Below are 15,745 nucleotides of genomic sequence, written 5' to 3'. Positions count from 1 at the left end.
ATTTTTACTTTTCCAATTTCTCTCGTTGACACAAATCAATAAGTCACAAAAGTTTGACTCAAAACAAACCAATGCAAAAAAAAAATTCAAATAAAGACAAAAAAAAAGTTACTTAACTTTTCAATCCAAACCCACCCTGACTCCCTCCGTCCCATTTTCATTGTCCATTATTATGTTTGTCTATTTTATGTCTTTTGCCTTTATTTTTTTGTGTGGATCTTGAAAAATATGGAATATGGATCTTGTTTAATAGATTTCGATTAGTTCTTGTTGAACACATATTTCGAGTCTACGAAAAAGACGGGAAAAATGTTGAACAAGTGTCAACTTTATTGATTGAGAAATTAGGGTTTACAATCTCTGATGTATTTCCTAATCAAAGAAAATAAAGTCTTCTGATTCTTCTCTTCGGATGTTGAAACGAGGGCTTGATGCTTGATCCCGTATTGAACAGCTGAATCTTCTGCAATATTTTTGAAGAAGATGATGACTTGGGTTGAATGTTCTTCGAAGCATTGAGGCTTCGATTCGAAGAACCTTCTTGTTGGATGCAAATTTGAAGAATTTTGAAGATCTTGAGGGCTTTGATCTTCAAAGCTCTGGAACTTGTATGCTTGAATGTGCAGATGGATATGAGAGGAGAGCACCTCTATTTATAGAGATGTAGGATGGAGAGTCATGACCAATCTCTACTTCCTTCATATTTATCTCCCTTTAATTATTTCTTTATTTAGTGTAAAAGAAATAATTAAAACACAATAATTATGCTTCTTTCTTTTATTTTAAGAAAGACGATTATTTGTGAAAAGAAACACAATTATTATTTTACCAAGTGGCTTAACTTGATTGGCCGAGCTTAATAAAAATAATAATTGCGTCACTTAGACACGTGGCACCATTTGATTGGCCCACTTGAGTCACTTTGACCTTTGACCCCGAGACACATGGCAACATTTGATTGGCCATTTACCATGTCCTATAATTACCAGGTCCAGCAACACATGGCAACTTCTGATTGGTTGAAAATTTTACATGCCTACAGATGCCCCCTCGAGACTTACTCATGTCTGAAAGTGAGTGGGTCTCGAAAATGTTGACTTGGTTTAATTTAATGCCAAAAATTTGTGTATTCGGCAATAACTTCTTTTGCTTGTAGTTTGGAGTGAATTTGATTCTCCAAGATTCCAACTCACGAATGGAGCTAAAAATCTATAGTCTTGTATGACTTGAATTTATCTTCTGAGGTAACAACATGTGAGAGTCCAATTTATTTGTGGACTAAAGTTTGATAGCTCAATAACATAACCCATGGAAATATGAGTCCACTCGAAAAATTTCGGACGAATTAATACCAATAGGAATTACACCAACGCCTAATACCATATCAGACTTGGGCAATTCTTGAAGGTTGATTTTTTAACACATCAGAATTAGTGGGCCCACTCGGCTTGTGTTTCCTTTTGCACCGCTTATTCTCTTTGACGAGAAGCCACCGCTTAAACACAATTGTGTTTGCATGGGATTAAGATTCCTGACTTCTTTCCAATTAGGAGTCAGTCTTGTCTTGTTCTATATATTGAGAGGAAGCACCACCGAATCCCCATTATTGAATATTGAAAAGCAATTCCTGAATGCTACCGTAAGTCGTCCTTTTTAACTATGCTTGGAGTGCACGGAGTCTCGATTTTAACTATGAGATTAAAGATGTACAAGTTCTTTTGAGAAGTCAAACGAACAATCTGTCCACACGATCTACCATATGTTGATTTCTTTGATTTGGTTGAATGGACTTGAAAGGTGAGTCCAAGTCACCTACGTACCCAAAAGGATCAAGTCAAACGTAGCTCAAAAAGGGGATTTTTTTTTTTTGTTTTTGGATGACTAAGCTCGAAATTCAAGCTGCCTACGTACCCAAAACGGGATCAAGTCAAACGTAGTTCATATCTCTTTGCTTATTTTTTGTTTTTTTGGTTTGTCGTGCACAGTTTTAGCTCATGCGGGCCAGGAGCAACATACAGTTTAGGCTCATGCGTCATGGAGTAACGCTTGCTCTTCAAGGGTAGTAGTGCTTCAAGAATTTGCCGTTTATGGGGCCAACTCTTAAGCCATCTTCAGTGACCAATTTGTAGGCGCCACTTGAGTAAACTTCTTGCACCACATATGGTCCATCCCACTTGGAAATGAATTTGCCACCGATTTTATGGGTGGTATTAATGGGCCTTCTTATAGCAAGAACCAAGTCCCCTTTCTGAAAAGAATGAAAACGAACCTTCTTGTTGAATGATTTCGACATGCGGGCTTGATAACACTCAAGACGTTGTTATGCCTCAAACCTCTTTTTGTCGAGTGCTTCTAATTCTTCTAGGCGCAAGCGAGCATTGTCTTCATGAGTGAGGCCTTCTTGAATGGCAACCCTTAAAGATGGAATTTGGCATTCAAGTGGCAAAACAGCTTCCACGCTGTACACTAGTGAATATGGAGTGGCTTGTGTAGGTGTTCGATATGTGGTTCGATACGCCCAAAGAGCTTCTTCCATTCTCTCAAGCCAATCCCTCTTTACTTCAGCAACCTCCTTCTTCAATATGTTCCTAAGAGTCTTGTTGAATGCTTCCGCAAGACCATTTGCAGGTGGGTTGTACATTGTAGAAGTGTGCTGCTTGAAGCCAAATTTTTGACAAAGTTTGGTCATTGCACTGTTGTAGAAGGACTTGCCATTGTCTGTGATGATGTAACGAGGTACACCATATCTAAAGATGAGGTTGGTACGGATAAAGTTGACAACATTTTCCTTCTTCACTTCTTTCAATGGAATGACCTCCGCCCATTTGGAGAAGTAGTCGGTCGCTGCCAAGATGTACAAGTGGCCGCCAGAAGACTTCGGCAAAGGCCCCACGACATCTAGCCCCCATGCATCAAAAGGCCATGAAGCGACAGTTGGATGGAGCAGTTCTGGCGGTTGACGTATAAAGTTGGCGTGGATTTGGCAAGCATGACATCTCTGGGCGTACTCCATGCAATCCTTGACCATTGTCAGTCAGTAGTAGCCCATTCTTTTGATTCAAAAATGAAGCTTGAGGCCAGAATGATGAGCCCCGCATATTCCAGAGTGAGCTTCTTCTAAAGCTTGCTTTGCTTCACTTTCTCTAAGGCAACGAATTAAGAAATAACCCTTCAAAAGATCCGTGGTAAAGCGTATCCTTGTAGTAACTGAATCTAGGGGCGCGACGCTTCACATCCATCCTTTTATGTGGATCATCAGGCAATTTTTCATGTTGCAGATAATCAATGAGTGGTTGACGCGAATCCTTAGTTTCAATTTCCAAAACTGAGACGACGTTCACTTCCCTTTTACCACCGTCTTCACTTTCAAAGATTGGCGGTATGACCCAACTTCGGCATATCGGGACGTGCGTCTCATGGTCAGGAAGAGTAAGGGTAAAAACAAGCTTTGCAAGTGCATCTCCCTGCCTAAGATATGGGTCCTGCCATCTTCTTTTTCTCTTTGGATCTATCCTTGCCTAGTTTTTTGCGGCTGAAGAATGCGTGTAAAATTTATTTCCCTAGATTTAATTTCCTGTTTGCAAAAAAAACGCTAAACACGGTAGAGGAATAGCAAATTGAAATGGCATGGAGCATTCACGATGACATGTTGCGGATACGTGTTGATCTAAATTAAAATATAGGGTTATGGTCTTTGTTCATGGACAATGCATGCCGACGTAGAGTGGTGATTTTTCACGTGCGCCCAAACTCTAGTTTGCATTAGTTTCCATTTCTTGCATCAACAATCATCCAAATTCCAATGTGTCAGTTTAAGAAGTCATATATGCAATAGAGAAGTAAAGCACAAACATGGCAGACAGCGACCTGATTAATAAATCCTTCAACTTATTCGAAATAGAAAGCACTATTTACCATTAATTGCATCAGCGATCTTTTTTTAGAAATCCTTCATTTACGATTTATCAAACGGCACAATTAAGAAGTATACACAAGGATGGCAAAAAAAAAAAAAAATGATCCTTTTCAAGAAATTGAGAGCTAAAACACATGCATGTTCTTAAAAATTAACTGTCGAATCAACAAAACACAAATATTCAACTTTCTACAAATGTAATTGACGGACAAATTGATTGCATCAACAATTTATCAAACGGGACAATTAAAGAAGTCATATGCAGAAAACAAGTATGCACGAAGATGGCATAAAAAATTCTTAGTCATTGTTGCAGATTTGCTTTACGCTTCTCAGTTTAGAGCATGGATGTGATCTTAGGTGGCCTGTGATCAACTGAACCATCGAAAGGCTCCTTAGTCATTTCCTTCAACTCCTCCTCAAACCTTTCCATGACTGGTTCTGGCAAGCATATTGGAACCACAATCCCATCTTTGAAATTCATATAGATGCTTATCAAAGGAAACGCCCCGGTGGAGCCGCCATACACCGGTTTCCCCCACCCAAAATCCACTTTGTCAAAGCCAAGACGTCTGAAGTCAGAAACAATAAAGTTTCCCGCCACGGTGTGCAAAGGCCGCCCTTTAATCACCATAAGATCCGCCACCGATCTGAAATACTCGGCGGTGATTTGGGGCTTTACCATTTTTACCAACTCCAATGTGTATTCCAGTGGAAAGGAACATACCTTTCCAGCCTTGGAAACTGCTGTAGGATAGGCAATGACGTTGCCGTAGTACCCATGAGGCACAATCAGGCCAGGCAAGCTGCGACCATTGACAGGGCACGAAACTCTGACAGTGTTGTTAGGGTCTAGCGCGAGAGCACGAGTGCGACACCTCCACAAGCACGCGGTCAAGACCTCGAATGTGGAGGCGCTTGCATGTAGGGGGAGATGGTTTCGAATAGCTCTGATCTCCTTAGGACCAAAGAAGAAAGGTTTTTGGATCGGGGTTGAGTTGGCATCATCGTTGTTGGTGTCGAGCACTTGTTCGTATTCGTGGTGATGGCATGTAATTCGGGGAGGATGTCTTGCAGATAGGAGCTCCCTTTGCCACACAGGTGACACAGAAGGTGTAGTGACTTCTTTCCCTTGGGTGAACTCGGCGATTGCACTTAGGAATTGGATCAAACCAGCTCCATCACTCATTGTGTGGTTCAGGCGCAGGGCAATGGCGAATCCACCGCACCTAAATCGAGTCACCTACATTCACCAAAATTCACCAACAAAAAAAAAAAACTTGATGTGAACATTACATGTGAATACGAATATGCACATTTGATACAAGAGTAAGCACTCTATCCAGAATCACATTTCTTGCCAACATCTATCTATAGTCAAGAAAGCTGAGCTGTGGGGTTTGGTGAAAGGTTTGACTTATGTAATGCACCAAAAGCAATGCGAAGTTGAAAGAGATCAGATGTAACGGTGATAGGTGCCGAAAAGCACCTAATTAGTCTCCCTAATTATTCATGCGTTGTTAGTCCGTTTGTGTTGTTATTTGATGTTTTTAGTTGTTTAGTAATGTTTGAGGCCTTGGAGGGTGGTTAAGGCTTAAATGTGTGAAGTGGGAGAGTTGTGGACGCACGAACACAAAGTAGGAAGCTGCAGGAGTGGCCTAGAAGCAGGGGAGAGAATGCCGAAAATTCCGTTGGGACGGCTTTCATTCCCGTCCGGATGGCTTTGCCCACCTGTAGAAATCCAACTCTCTAAATTTTCGCCTGGGCTCTCAGAATAATAATATATTCTGCGAGTTTTAAATGTAACTTTGAGGCCTTAGGGTATAAATACATCTTCAACATTATTTTAGGGTTCCTAACTTTTGTTTAGCGAGCTAGAGGGAGGCAAGAGCAAATCTAAGAGAGAAACTTTGTGTTCTTCATGTGTTCATTATATTCAAGTGCGTTATTCTTCTCCATGGCCGGCTAAACCCCGTATCTCCGGGGTATCTCCGGGGAGGATGAAGCCTTACATTAAGTAACCTTGTTCTTTTGTATAGAGAGATTAGGATTTTTATTCGAATGGGATTATGTGTTCAAGAACTCTTTTCATGATATCAATGGAATAGTTTTTAATTCTTTAAATTGATTGAGTGTTTATTTCCTAGGTTTCTAAATACCTTTCACATAATGGTTTTCATTGTTTTCAGTTCGGGTGACTGAGATGGGTTATGCTCATGAGACGGACCATGCCGTTAGGCAGCTAAACCGCGCTTGTGAGACGGTCAACATTGTGGGATAGTCCATGCTGGTTGGCAGATTGTGGAAATCTACTTGCCTACTATCGATAAAGATTGCAAGCCCTAGCGACAGTGATTTACAATTCGAGTGTTAACCCGGTCTATGCGATACATGGTTATGCGGTTGAGGGTGATTCTAAATGCTAGACTTTCCTCCATCAAGTTTCCAAACCCTTTTTAATTAATTGCTTTTGTTTAATTAGGCCATCCATAGTGGTATAATCAAAAATGGATAACCAAAAGTTGACACATTAACTTTTGATTATTCACTTAAGAGGTTGCTAAGCTTAACAATGTCGAGGTTCACAATGGTCATTTCTAGTCCATAACCAAAATAAGAAGTCCACTACAATTTCACACAATCTATCTTTCCCACTCTATTTTCCGTCATTCACTTCTCTCCATTATGATTTTTTCTTTGGGCAAAAATATATCGAACATACGGTGTTCTTCCTAGTGTTATCAATCAAAACAACACCGAAACTTTTTTTTCTTCCTATTCTTGTAGCCTATATCACAAATACACCACTCTCTTAATCTTTCAAAAAAATCAAATGTGTTCTTGAATTAGAAAATAATGCAAGGTTTTTCCTTTTTTTATTTTTTTTTGCATGGTTCTTCATTTACTCAACCATGACATTAAAGAATAACCACTATTTAGTCGAAAAATCTTTTTTTTTTTTTGTTAAAAAGTGATTATTTCTCAAAATACTTGGGTAAAAGTAAAAAAAAAAATTATTTTTCCGATTCCTCTCATCAAGACGAATTAATAACCCATAAAAGTTTGGCGCAAAACTAACAAATGCGAAAAAAATTCAAATAAAGACAATTTTCAGATTTAAGTTAAGTTCATAAGAATGCAGCCTAAAATAGAAACTAGAAAAAAGAGTGAAATACCTTAATTCTGCAATGATGGGTTAAATTGTAGATGATCAAGAAATATGAGCTTCACTTTTGGAGAAAAAGAAAGAGAAACAATTTGTGGTTGAACTAAAGAAGATATAGAGCGGGTGAAGAAGAGAAGAAGAAAATACTAGTTGAAATACGCATGGAACCAATTAACTTATGTGGTGTGTGGTTCACAAATTTTGATTATTGAAAAATGTTGCTAGTTTTGGTTATCCAAAGCCCAAATTTTGATTATTTTTAAGGATGTTAAGTTTGACTATACCATTGTGAGCCATTTTTTGCACCAATATTGTTAACTTTAACAACAATTGGCTTTTGATTATACCACTGTGGATGGCCTTAGTTTCTCTGAGCAAACAAACCAATCAAACTCTCTTTTTCCTTTCAAATTAATCTAGAAATTCGTCGAAATTATAGTAACTTAGCCAATCTGTCCCTCCGGATCGACACTCGGTCCTGACTACTATTCTGCGGAGTAGTAGTTAACTCTAAGTTTTTACAAATTTATTTTTTATACAGTATGACATGACGAAAAACGTAAGCAAAGTTGAAACAGAGAGCTTGAACTCTCCTTCTTTTTCTTTTTTTTATCTTTTTCTTTCCATAGTACACAAAATAAAGTGAGCACCAGCCCTCAATGAAAAAGGTTCTATATTGAGGATGTTTTCAGCAGGAAAAATGATTTACAAACATTATTATACAAAATATATGCAAAATTTTATGGCAGCAGCATATTTGAAATCACAAGGTGCCTCATCATTATGAATGATGGGAATTCCCTATAAACATTTAGGTGATGGTTAGTAACACTGCCATTTTTTTATTTTTTGTTTTCTATTTGGGTAACTTAACTATTCATCCTGTTCCCTATAGATACTTAAGTTTCCATCCTATATAGTTTAAATATTTATGTTCTCATCCTGAATTTTAATTAATCTCCAAAACACCCTTCTTTAATATTTGACCACCAATTTTTTGTTTTTGTTTTAATCGAATTTTCCCATGATAAGCGGTCCGGTTTCTATGGTCCTAATCCCGATAATATCCCGTCCCCCACTTCCCATTTAACCTACCTTTTTTTATTATAATATAAAAAAGGAAAACGAAACGGCAAAACCCTTTCGTCTAACCTATAGTGCATACCAGCGAAGAAAAAGGAGGAGACAACACCGGAACCGCAGGTTGCGATTCCGAAGTTGAGCGGCGACGTAAATCCCCAAGTTTTCATCATGAAGCTTTTGATGGTATGTGGTGGTATCAAACTAGACCCACCATTCCTTAGTAGTATTTATAAATCGAAAAAAAAAAACTCACTGTTAAAAGTAGGATGATTTTCTCCAAACAATACTCACCTTTCGATTTACGGTCTGTGGTGGTATCAAACAAGACCCAGCATTTGTTCTTTGGTTTCTCTGTTTATGGAGATTAGGGGGTTTTTGACTTTTGATCATAGATTTGTGGGTTTTGATCAAACGAACCTACCTTGTGGGTTTTGATATTCTATATATAGATACTTAAGATTTCTAACCTACAATTACGATTTTTTCTATTTTATGGTGTTTCCACAATTTTTGTCATGATTTCGATTTTTGGGTTTTGATTTCTTCAAATTTTGTCCCAATTCAAGTTGTTGTAATTTCATCTGGACGATTTTACAACTCATTCATGAATTTTTATGTTTTATGGTGGTTCCACGAATTTTTTCATGATTTTGGTATGTGTTTTTCAATTTCTCCAAATTTTTGTCATGATTTCACTTTACCGTAGTTTCATCGAAACGATTTTGAGAAGTGTAAATCGGAAACATGACAAAACATGATCAATTCACAAGTATGACATAATTAAATTGGAGAACATGGCAAATATTTAGAAGTGTTGTTTTTAATCGAGGTAGATGAACAGAACATGATCAATTCAAAAAAAATTGATTATACGATATGTATTCATGATTTTTTTTCTGTTTCATGGTGATTCCGCAAATTTTGCTATGAGTTCAGTATGTATGGTTCGATTTCTTCATATTTTGTCATGATTTTGGTTTAATATAACTTTGTTGAGACGATTTTACAATACGTGTATTCATGACAATTTCATGATCGGTAATTGCTTTTTCTATCGACCTTGTACCATGTCTTGCAAACTAATGAGGCTGAATTTCGATGTGGGTTTTTGGTGATGTAGCTGAATATGTGGTCGAAGATTTATTCTGGAATGTGAGACATCTTGGATCGACTTCTTCACGATTAATCTATGTAGACTTCTAAATTCGTTGTCTGTTGAATGGTTGATAGCTTCATAGACTTGGTTGCCTTTGTGGGTTTGTGGTTGCCTTTGTGGGTTTGTAGGGCTCTTTTGACTAGTGTTCTAGGAATCTTGATGAATGGGAACCAATTTTATGCTCGTTTTTTAGATTACTCTATGTGGGTTTTGTTCAATTGTTGAACAAAGATTTTTGGAATTTGGAGGAAGTGAGAAGGGGTAAATTGGCAGAGGATTATTGAGTAGAGATTATCATCGTGTAACTAACTTTGATTTTTCATAGGAGATCAAAAGGAGTAGGGGTAGGAGATAAGATGATAATTACATAATTGTAATTCTGATTTAGATGATCTATTTTTGTGTGGATGAAATTTAAGGGCATAATGGGGCAACATGACAATTTGAGGATGAGAACATTGTAAGGGGAAAAAATCCGCTTATTATTCTTTCAACATCTCCTGAGATCAACGTGCATGCCTTCTTGCCGGAACCCTAGTTCGTCGTCGAAACCCTAATCTACAAAACAGACAAAAGGTGAGTGCATCTTTGCCTCTCGTCGCAAAGGCCCTCCGATGCTTAAGTTAGTATCACATACTAGCAAAGAAACCCTAATTATCAGTAGGAAATATCGAATAATGCAACGTATTGCATACCTCGCTTGGTGGGTGTTACTTCTTATTTATAGATGTAGACTTACTTGTCCTCCAAGTCTCCTTTTCTGCCTAAGATTCCAACATCATTAGGAACCTTGGCCCATATGGAATTCCCTCCCATATGGTAACTCAATTATAATCCCTTTATTCATGGGACACTTGCCTATCACGTAGGATTTCCTTTCTAGAACCTTCTGGAACAGCGATCCAGATAGAGTTGGTCCAATGTACATCGGCGGTGTACAATTACTACGGTGCACCTGTACCACGTGTTAGGCTAACTCATTGAACAATATCATGTGTTCGGCCATACCAACGAGCACCTTTATGTGGTGCAGCCAACACTATTCAGTGTCACTGCCTAGCAACCTCAAGTGTTGCGCACCTGTTCATCATCATGTCCTAGCACCCTCTGCCTACCAGCACACCTGTTAGGCATCATTGCCGAACACCCTCTGCCTACCAGCGCACCTGTTAGGCATTATTACCAAGCACCTTCACATGGGGCCGCCTACCAGCGCACCTGTTAGGCATTATCACCTAGCACCTTCACATGGTGCCGCCTACCAGCACACCTGTTAGGCATCATTGCCGAACAGACTACCTGGACCAGGGACTTCACATGTCACTGGTCCCTGTCAATCACTTGGACCAATGATTTCACATATCATTGGTCCATATCGCCGAACAGAATACTTGGACCAGTAACTCTGTGTGTTACTGCTCCTTTAACGATCTCCTGGTCCAATAACTTCTCATGTTTTACTGGATCTTGACTCTGTACAGTCTTTCTGGACCAATGGCTTCTCATGTCATTGGTCCATATTGCCGACCACCGTCTTGCACGACGACTGTCTCTATTGTACTTATACCATGGTCCTACGTACCACGTGTTCAAGCCTGTACGGGAATAACCCACTACAATTGCTCCCCAGCTTTACTTGTCATTTTTAACTCGAAATGACGAGCAAAGCTTCCTTATAACCAAGCAAAAAATCACTTTGCTCACTATTTGCTCAATCCCAAACACAAATTCGGTGCAACTTTCGTCATCAAGCCAGGAAAAACGTCTCATCGTTTGGGCTGGACAGTCTTTTCCTGCCCTTTTTACACGTGGCGCAATTCATACAGGCCATAGTAAACGTGAATGGACACCCTTCAGGGAACGGAACGCCCAAACGGCATCTAGGGTGACATTTCACATATGCCACCCCTTCTTATTAGGGTATATTTGTGTTTTTCGTCCCATTTCAAACCCTCATCTCGCTTGCTAAGTCCTCCTCTGTAAAAGGAAGAAAGGCAATTCCCATTATTGAAGCATTGCTCATCGTCTCAAGAACCTTCCTTTTTGCACCAAGTTGACTCAATCTTAACTTCGTAAGACTCTGTTTATGCCTGGGAATTATCTGGCTGTACATGTTGCCATCTACTAAGTTCATTTGTTTTTCGCAATTTCCCAGTATTTGATTATTGCTTTGGCCCAAAGTTTTCTCGTACTCAGGGAATTCCTAGCAATGTTCACTACTTTAGAAGTACTCGTACTCATCCCAATTCTCGGCCGAACATGGCCGTTTCGGTTATTACTCAATGCCAAGACTTAAGTTTGCTTGGACTTTGTCATTTTTGGCATTCCTCACTATCCTGGCCTAAGCATACTCGCTTTTAGCCAATCCACTGTTGTGCCTAGGTCTATGTCGTACCTAGCTTATCTCAGGCCTTACTCGTATCGGAGTAATGTTCACTTCTCAGGCCCCAAACTTCTTCGTGCTTGGGCCTTTATCTGACAATCTTCTCTTGTCATGATTCAAGCAATGTTCGCTACTCGGGCCTTAAACCTCTTCACGTTCGGGTCTTAGTTTGTGCACGATGCACCCATATCCTAAGTTGTTTCGTACTTAGTTATATTTTGACATTTTTCACTATAAAGACTAGGTGTATTTACACCTAGCCATTTTTAGAGCAATATTGACTGCTCGGGGCCAAAGCGCATGCATGCTTAGACACACTTACGTATACTAACGGTGTTATTGCTCAGAGCAACGTTCACTGCTCAGACCCCAAACCTCTCCGTACTGGGGTCTACTTTTGACATTCTTCGTTGTCATAGTTCAGGTTTATTCGTACCTATTTTCAATTTAGCTTGTAGTCACCCAAGTTTTCGTGCTTGGTTACTTTTCAATTCTAGGCACTTAACTCTGCCTTTGTTTATGCTCGACATAGCCAAATACAATGAAGTTTTTTCGTACTTGTACTGTTTGAGCCTATCTATGTCGGCGAATCATCTAAGTTCATTCGTACTTAGGTAGCAGCCCAAGTGCATTCATACTTGGATTTTCTCAGCATTATTCGGTGCTGTCGGACTGAGTGTATTCTCACCTAGCCAAATCTCAACATTGTTCGTTGCTTTTTGCGAGGCAAATTTCCTTTAATCGCCTTTTGCTAGCCCTATTCGCGGCCAAGTTCTTTCACACTCGGTAGATACTTAGCAATCTTTATTGCTCTAGCATAACTGTTTTAGTCATTATCCAAGCTTATTCACACTTGGTATGCCTAAGTATATGCATACTTAGGTTTTGCTCGTACTTGTTCAAACTCGGTGAACTATCTAAGCTTGTCCGTACTTAGCTTCCTTTTAGTATTATTCATTTCTTTTAGCCTAAGTGTCTTCCTACTTAGCCAACTGTTGCTTTCGGACTAAGTGTATTCATACTCAGCAAGTCTTCAGCAATATTCGTTGCTATAACCTAAGTTTTCTCGCACTTAGCAATATTCTGAGTTCAATCATATTCGATTGGATTTCGGCACCCTTCATGGTCTTGGCCGAAGTTTATTCGCACTGAGCCGGATTCTGAGTTTGATCATGTTCAACGAATATTTCTGATGAATGCTTTTGCTCCCCAGCATGGAGGCAAAGTGTCCTTAGCATGTTCTTGCCAGGACCTCTTACTAAGTAATCCCATTACTTGACGTTATTTTGACTGATGGCCCTTCGTGGCCAAAGTATACCGTGCTCGGATGCCGATCGTAGCTGCCCAAATTTCATGTGAGCTTATTAAGTTTTTCATACTTATCAATCTTATGTATCTCATACATAAGGTTAAGTTTTTCATTCTTAGCTACCTCTGTGCCTAAGTGTTTCATACTTGGCAACTCTCAAGCATAGTCAACGGTCGCGCATAACTCAATCTCCCGCTTGTTCATGCACATATAACTAAGTGTTATTAGTAAACCGTTCTATGCGCATTCGAGCATAAACGTAAATGTTTCATACTTAGCAAGTTCCTAAGTTTCTCATACTTAATATTGTTGTGCTTACATGCACACACCCTAGTTTCATGTGTTTATTCAATAAACATCTAAGCATTCGTACTTAGTCGGGTTTGTGTGTTTCTTCATACACCTCAACCATACTCAATCCTTACCAGATTTATTTATGGACCTAGGCCCTTCGTGCCTAGCCAATTTCGTGTGTTCATTCATACACATTTTTTGTACTGTGCTTGCTCGCCCAAGCGTTTGGCAAACTTGTGTGTTTATTCGTATACAGTTAAGTATTTCATACTTTAACAAATTTGCGTGTTTACTTGTACACGTCTAAGTTTCTCACACCTCTAAGTTTTTCATACTTAGCAAATTTGTGCGCTTGTTCGTACGCGCCTAAGTTTTTCTGACTTAGCTATTATTTCGTATATAGTATGGTATACCCAACCACTACTCCCCAATATGGGAACGAAAAGTTCCTTTCTTTTTGGAACCATATTCGATCATAGTTAACACAATCAAACTCAATTGTCATTATCAAAAAAGAGAATTTTATTCGTAACTCAAACTCAAAGGAATGTTATTCAACCTTTGCAACTAACTTGTAGTTTAAAAACATAACAAATGAATTTTATTCATAACTCCCCATCATCACGTAATGTTTATTGCTTAAGCCTAAGTGTCTTCGTACTTAGCCATATTCTAAGTTTGTTCGTACCCAATCAATCTTTGGCACTACTCATTGCCATGGCCTAAGTTATTCATACTTAGCCAATTTCTGAGTTTGATCGTACTCAATTGAATTTCAGCATTATTCATTGCCATGGCCCAAGTTTATTCATACTTAGCCAATTTCTGAGTTTAATCTTACTCAATCGGACTTGGGCATTACTCATTGCCATGGCCTAAGTTTGTTCACACTTAACCAAATTCTGAGTTTAATCGTACTTAATCAAATTTCGGCATTATTCATTGCCATGGCCTAAGTTTATTCTTACTTAGCCAATTTCTGAGTTTGATCGTACTCAATCAGACTTGGGCATTACTCATTGCCATGGCCTAAGTTTGTTCACACTTAACCAAATTCTGAGTTTAATCGTACTCAATCAAATTTCGGCATTATTCATTGCCATGGCCTAAGTTATTCATAATTAGCCAATTTCTGAGTTTGATCGTACTCAATTGAATTTCAGCATTATTCATTGCCATGGCCCAAGTTTGTTCACACTTAACCAAATTCTGAGTTTAATCGTACTCAATCAAATTTCGGCATTATTCATTGCCATGGCCTAAGTTTTTTCATACTTAGCCAATTTCTGAGTTTGATCGTACTCAATCGGATTTAGACATCATTCATTGCCATGGCCTAAGTTTATTCATACTTAGCCAAATTCGAAGTATGATCGTGCTCGATCGGATTTAGGCATCATTCATTGCCACGGCTTAAGTATATTCATACTTATCCAAGTTTTGAGTTTTTTCGTACTCATTTGTATCTTAAGCTTCTCATACTTTGTTCGGTTCTCAAGTTTCTTTCTTAAGTCGTATTCGTACTTAAACTTGAAAAACAACAAGAAGTTTTCAAATTTCATTTTTATTGCTTCATTCCAAGTTTATTCATGCACACTCTCCTTGCTCCCCAGTATGGAGGCAAATTAAGTGACTTTGGGTCCATACTTAGCTTATTCGCGCTAGGACCAAACACAAATAAAATTTTCATAATTATGTCACAAAGCCACTCGTAGCTGAATACTTTCTATGGAATTCTGATCATAATTCCCCTATAGCAACTCGTAGCTAATAAATCACAATAAGCAATAGTTTCTACGGAATTCTATTCATAATTCTCCTATAGCAACTCATAGCTAAAATATAAATTACTATAAGTAATTCCACTACTTATCTGTATATTCCATGGCATTGGCATTGGATTCCCATCTGAGACTTTAAGGCGATAAGCTTCAATCTCAGCTATCTCTGTAACCTTGTATGGTCTCTCCCAGTTCAGACCAAGCTTCCCATTCATAGGATCTCATGTGAAAACTTTCTATGTTTCTCAGCCTTCAATACTTTGGGCACTTCGTAGCCCGACAAACAAGGCTTCGTATTTATTCAAAGCACTGAGCTTTTAGCTGAACAACCAGCTCTAGCATCAGACCCTTAGGAGAGCATATCATAATTCATGCTCCTAAATCCTGGACTGTAAAAATATAATTTTCACTCCTCTTGATCCTGCTCAGTGGATTCCTTCTTACATCGTAATTCCTCCCTCGTGGGTTTATTACGAGCGCAACGTTGTGCAGCAACTATACACTTTCCAGGTTTCTGTTCGTAAAGGGCTCGGATCTTCGGTTCGTCGCCTATTCAAGCACTACCTGAATTCTCCACCTTTCATAGGCATCTCTATAAGTCTTTAATTTCTTGCTCTCGTTTTTCATACACCAAGCAATTTCTTCAATATCACATTC

At 38.8% G+C, this 15,745-nt stretch overlaps 1 protein-coding gene across 1 annotated transcript in view; it reads right to left on the bottom strand.

The window, feature by feature from the left end:
* Positions 1 to 4,034: 4,034 nt before the first annotated feature.
* The window catches only part of LOC131308395 (alcohol acyltransferase 1-like), a 31,653-nt gene continuing 19,942 nt past the window's right edge, over positions 4,035 to 15,745 (bottom strand). The window contains exon 2 of the mRNA XM_058335320.1: positions 4,035 to 5,159. Within this exon, the coding sequence (XP_058191303.1) occupies positions 4,254 to 5,159 (906 nt within the window). The 3' untranslated portion in view covers positions 4,035 to 4,253. The remainder of the gene's footprint in view (positions 5,160 to 15,745) is intronic.

The sequence above is a fragment of the Rhododendron vialii genome, chromosome 11a (genome assembly GCF_030253575.1).
Source record: "Rhododendron vialii isolate Sample 1 chromosome 11a, ASM3025357v1".
Classification (NCBI taxonomy): domain Eukaryota; kingdom Viridiplantae; phylum Streptophyta; class Magnoliopsida; order Ericales; family Ericaceae; genus Rhododendron; species Rhododendron vialii.
Note: the sequence above shows the minus strand (reverse complement) of the source record. Positions and strands in the feature narration are given on the sequence as shown.